This window comes from Anarrhichthys ocellatus, unplaced genomic scaffold (assembly GCF_004355925.1).
Source record: "Anarrhichthys ocellatus isolate YVR2014 unplaced genomic scaffold, GSC_Weel_1.0 scaffold43, whole genome shotgun sequence".
Lineage (NCBI taxonomy): Eukaryota > Metazoa > Chordata > Actinopteri > Perciformes > Anarhichadidae > Anarrhichthys > Anarrhichthys ocellatus.
In genome coordinates, this window is record NW_022280073.1 from 3081477 (window position 1) to 3087379 (window position 5903).

The window sequence follows — 5903 nt, forward strand, 5'->3', positions numbered from 1 at the left end:
CTGGTAGGTCCTAAGAGAGAGAGAGAGAGAGAGAGAGAGAGAGAGAGAGAGAGTAATGCTAGTAAAAGTGAGACTAACATAAACAGGAAGTACTTCAGTGCAAATGTGGATGAATCCCATTGTAGCCTGCTGATAGTGTGAACTGACAAAGCTGATAATCGTCAAATAAATGTATTTAATTAGATATAGCTATTTTTGTTTTGACAGCTATCAGTAGTACCTACAATGTATTTTAGTAGAGGCATGCTCAGGGAAGATTTAACAAAACTGAATTGCTTTTTCATCACCAACTTAAAATATCTATTCAATTTTTTATCTCTGTTGTTTCAATTTCATTCTTTTTGTTTTAAGAATAATTTTCTTTGTCATGCTATTCTTAATTAACATCTCATTAATATCCCAAATGCAACTATACACAGAACACATATATTGATAACCATGCTGTTTATATTTTTTTATTTTCTTTGCCTGTATTTACTATAAACATGCTGCGACAAGTGTTACAACAGAGCATTAACTTTATCTAATTAAATATGCATGTAGCCATCAAGTATTTGAGTTTTCAAACATATTGAGTACTATTGAGTTTGCGATATTAGAGGCTTTTATTTAGAATGTTTTGACCGGAAGTGCTTCTGAGCGGTGCCTAACTTGATTTCCTGAGAACGACAGAGAGAGCGAGAGAGAGAGAGAGCGCGAGCGAGCGAGAAGAACAGGTTTGAACGGAGACTGACGCCGTGTCGGGCAGACCGAAGACTGGAGCGGACCCGTTGCTGCGGGAGTACGGCTCGTTTTTTTGTGGATTTCAACCGAAGGAGCCGAGGTTGTCATTACATTCTAGGTTTTTTTGTCTTCACATTCTTGTATCAACGCGGAGGGAAGCCGGAGGAAAGGAACTGTGGAATTCGGCTGGAAGAAGCTGCTTTTAGCCTGCAAAGAAACGCCAACAAAGAGCCTTCAAGGAAGTAGGCTGCAGCTCGGTGAGGTAACGTGAGTTAGTTAAGTAACAAATAGAAAGTAGGCTACGGCGGACACGGTCTCCACCATGGTGCACTACAGACTCCTCCGCGCGGGTTTGACTTTACTGTTCTCCATTCTGTTTCTAAACGTCAACGGGCAGTACGGCGGCGGGGACCGAGGCATGTCCATACCGGAGCACGGGTTCTGCCAGCCGATTTCCATTCCGCTGTGTACGGACATCGCGTACAACGAGACCATAATGCCGAACCTGCTCGGTCACACCAACCAGGAGGACGCGGGGCTGGAGGTCCACCAGTTCTACCCGCTGGTCAAAGTGCAGTGCTCCCCGGATCTAAAGTTCTTCCTCTGCTCCATGTACGCGCCCGTGTGCACGGTGCTGGAGCAGGCGCTGCCCCCGTGCCGCTCTCTGTGCGAGCGCGCGCGGCAGGGCTGCGAGGCGCTCATGAACAAGTTTGGTTTCCAGTGGCCCGACAGCCTCGCGTGCGAGACCTTCCCGGTTCACGGCGCCGGGGAGCTGTGCGTCGGGCAAAACATGTCGGACCGGGCCGAACCAGACGGCCCTGGTCCCGGCCAAGACCCCACCGTGCGCACCGACCACACGAACGGTCAGTTCCGGTGCCCGCCCTCGCTCCGGGTGCCCCCATACCTGAACTATCGCTTCGTCGGGCTGGAGAACTGCGGTGCTCCCTGCGAGCCCCAGAGATCTCACGGGATGATGTACTTCAGCGAAGAGGAGCTGAAATTCGCGCGGATATGGATTGGCATCTGGTCGGTGTTGTGCTGTGCTTCCACGTTATTCACCGTGCTGACCTACCTGGTGGACATGAAGCGCTTCAGCTACCCAGAGCGGCCTATCGTCTTCCTCTCTGGCTGCTACACCATGGTGTCCATCGCCTACATCGCTGGCTTTCTGCTGGAGGACAAGGTGGTTTGTAATGACAGGTTCGACAACGACATGAGGACTGTGGTGCAGGGCACTAAGAAGGAGGGCTGCACCATCCTCTTCATGATGCTGTACTTCTTCAGCATGGCCAGCTCCATCTGGTGGGTCATCCTGGCTCTCACCTGGTTCCTGGCGGCGGGGATGAAGTGGGGCCACGAGGCCATCGAGGCTAACTCTCAGTACTTCCACCTGGCGGCCTGGGCCGTGCCTGCCATTAAGACCATCACCATCCTGGCCGTGGGGCAGGTGGACGGAGACGTGCTGAGCGGGGTTTGCTTCGTGGGCATCAACAGCGTGGATGCGCTCCGGGGCTTCGTCCTGGCGCCGCTGTTCGTCTACCTATTCATCGGAACCTCCTTCCTCCTGGCGGGCTTTGTGTCCCTGTTTCGCATCCGCACCATCATGAAGCACGACGGCACCAAGACGGAGAAGCTGGAGAAGCTGATGGTGCGGATAGGGATCTTCAGCGTGCTGTACACCGTGCCGGCCACCATCGTTATCGCCTGCTACTTCTACGAGCAGGCCTTCCGGGAGCAGTGGGAGAGGACGTGGATCGGCCAGACGTGCAAGACGTACGCCGTGCCGTGTCCCGTCCAGAGCCACCCCAACATGAGTCCCGACTTCACCGTCTTCATGATAAAGTATCTCATGACGCTGATCGTGGGCATCACCTCCGGCTTCTGGATCTGGTCTGGGAAGACCCTGAACTCATGGCGGAGGTTTTACACGAGACTGGCCAACAGTAAACAGGGCGAGACCACGGTGTGATGTGGTCTGACCCCGTCCCTCACGCAGACTGCTTAGTGACAAATTGAATGATAATCCACTTCATTATTTTCTTGTGATTTTTCTCGGACTTACAGAATATACTTGGTATGTTTTTTAATGTACATATACATTTGTGAGATTTTTGTAAGTATATATTTGTATTTAAAGATTTTTAAAAAACTTTTTTTTTTTTTTTTTTTGTAAAAACACCTTTTTTCATACTTTGGACATAATGGAATTGTACTGACAAAGAGCCAGTTGACCATCAATGATGCCGCGGTCCCATGACCTGACTTACTGTGAACACCGCTGGGAGTATTTCACATGGAGCTTGTGTCTTTGATCAGTGGACTGCCTGTGAGTGCCGGGTCTATTCTGAGCAGAGTCCCGTGAAACCCAAGTGCTTCCTCGTGGCTCCCCGTTATCCCCATTAACCCGCTGTAGTTTGTGTAGTCGTTCTGAAGGGAAATGTCAGCAGTACGGGACGAGAATCGGTGTGCAGGTTGAACATGTGAGTGGTTGTGACAGATGCTTGTGGTCTGGAGCTCGCGCTCCCGACAGTTCTATCATTCCTTTCCAAATAAAGCACACGTTGTTATGCCAGGTTAAAGGACCACGCCGGTGTTTTTGCATGTTGTAGTTTTGACTTGTGTGTATTTTTACAATAGGAGCTCCTCTCAGGCAATACTTTTAATTCTGTCTTTCTTTTTGTTGAGCTGCAGTTGGTAAATGTTCTTACATACACTTTAAAATTGGGTAATTCTGCATAGTTACCAACATGACTGCTTAAAGGGACAGTTCTCCCCAAAACATTTTATCAGCTGTAGAGATGTTGCCAATATAAAATGGTCAATATCTCCAACACTCAGCAACTCACACCAAAACAATTGATTCCCGGCACAATATGAGAACAATTACACACCTCTGACCTGAATGAAAGCAGATAAGAGTTCACTGATAAATTCACCTGGTGGGAAGGAAAACACATACAAACATACGAAGCGGTTTTGGTGTTAAATGAGTATATGAACTACAAGGGTCTAAAATGTGCTCAAATACCGGTGTGTTGCTTTCCAACAGTGATTCAGAGCAGCATGAGTATGCACTTGTGTTCAGTGAACTTGGAATGAAACAACACGCCTGCAGAGGGAATGTGAGTTATTCAAACACACGGCAGGAAGACACAATCAAGTGTGTGTTAAAGCACACTGTGAACCATGTTTTCTGCACACAGGGCCATCTCAGATCATTGGACACCCTTTGGACTTGTTTATTACCACCACTGTTTATTTAGCTACCCAATAATCTCCCCTTTTCTATTACACAAAAGCAATAAGAACATCTGATTTATTTTGTCCTCCATAAGATGTTTGAAAGAAAATGAACCACAAACTATTGATTGTTGATTAATCATTTCAGTCATTTTGTCTGTTTTCTGACATTTAAAAAAAATTGTTAATTGTTTAAATAATCCTCACACTAATTAATAATGAAAATAGCCAGATTGTTTGTGTGAGATAAAAGGTGTCAGTGAGAAGTATCTGCTCCAACCTTCACATCTTTCACTGCTCAGATCTTCATGTTTACCTGCAGTTATTTTAACACGATTCAGAGCTGTTGTCATTTTGACTTTTAATGCCAGCAAAAGCAAAGTTCAGCAGGATTTGAATGCATTTCAGGACGTAGTATGGGAATGTGAGGCTTATAGACGGCTTCGGTGTCGAGGTAGTCCTGGTTTTAAAGAGTATCAAGGATCATATACCTTTGTTAAGAGAACGCAAGAGTCTGAGTTGAGGTGATGTCAGATACTGAACAGTGAATGCACCCGCATGTGTTATATTCTGGTTATATTTCTTTAAAAGCCTGATGGCACAAGGGATATAAGTTTGAACACTTTTTTATAATGACTGCAGCATTTAGAGAATAAACCCTGTAGAATAACACATTGTTCAAAAGCTTAAAGGATGTCCAAACCTCAACACGGCACTGTAAACACGCTTATATCTGCAGTTGATAGAGGTTGATTGATCATGCACATATCATAAATGTTTGTAACAAAGCCTATTTTTGATTCACTTGTACGGGCACATTTAAAAAAACAATATTTTAACTTTTTTTGAACCCGGAGATTGAATATGTCAGTTATTGTTGTTGAGAGGAGACCTGGGGTTGCTCCTGCAGAGTAATGTGATGGCGGTGGGATTGAGAGCAGCCGGCAGCTCGCATGTCTTCTCCCTGCAGGAGAAAGGAGGCCTTGTGAGGAGGCGCTGAGTGGCTGCTGTCAGTGCAGCTCGCCTCACGCATACATCAGGACTTTCTTGTTCTTGTCAAATGCTCCTCCACACCGCGCTTCCGGTTCATAATAATCCTTTCATTGTGCTGACAGCTCTACAATAGTCGCAGCTTTGAAGTAATTTCCTTTTGCATTTGCTATGAAGAGAACCTTTATATTTATAGAAAAAAAAGTCGTATATAGACACTACATTAATTGCTTTATGAGAATAAAAAAACATCTCACCATTGCAACTGTCAAGCTGTTGTAAAATGTATTTTTCCCTTAAATTGGTATAAGAATAGAGATCTGCTGGTTCAGAATTATTATTATAATAAGTCTATCTATAACACAATACTCACATGCCATTGTGCTCTGACAGGTCTTCTTCCTGTCCATACTGGCTTTGATGAGATCCTTCTTACATCTCAAGTGATACCACCAGTCCTCATTCTGTGCATTCTTCTGAAGCTGTTGTGAAGCTTTGACATTTTCAATACTATTATGCTTTTTAGCTCAAAAGGAGGGAAAGCAGCACAAATACGAAATCCTGTGCTCGACAGAATGAAACCTATGATACCAAGTTGATTTGACTAATTGTAACTGCTGAACACTGAAATTACCTTTGACTTAACTTTGTACTTTGTGCAGACGGAGGACTGGATTTTGTGGAGACCACCCCTATGTTACCAGGTCCCTGGGCTAAGGGGGGTGGATGTTTCAAAAGCAGATTGAATGGTGAAAATCTGTTCTGCCACTGTGGAGATATCAATGTCTGATATCAACAACACCGCACATTTGAGTAGTCTGTAAGCTGTGGGTGATCTCAACATAAACAACCCAGGGACACATACATTGAACATTTGACCTAAGGGAACAAAAAACATTGCTGAGAACATAAAACCCTTTGAAAGGTCTCCTTACTGTGTCATATTCAGA

The 5903-nt window shown here is 45.3% G+C and overlaps 1 protein-coding gene across 1 annotated transcript; it reads left to right on the forward strand.

Moving 5' to 3' along the window:
• The first annotated feature begins 51 nt into the window (after positions 1-51).
• Positions 52-5214, forward strand: fzd1 (frizzled class receptor 1). Its single transcript, XM_031868689.1, has one exon. The coding sequence runs from the start codon at positions 1046-1048 to the stop codon at positions 2690-2692; it is 1647 nt and encodes a 548-aa protein (XP_031724549.1). The 5' UTR covers positions 52-1045; the 3' UTR covers positions 2693-5214.
• Positions 5215-5903: the final 689 nt, after the last annotated feature.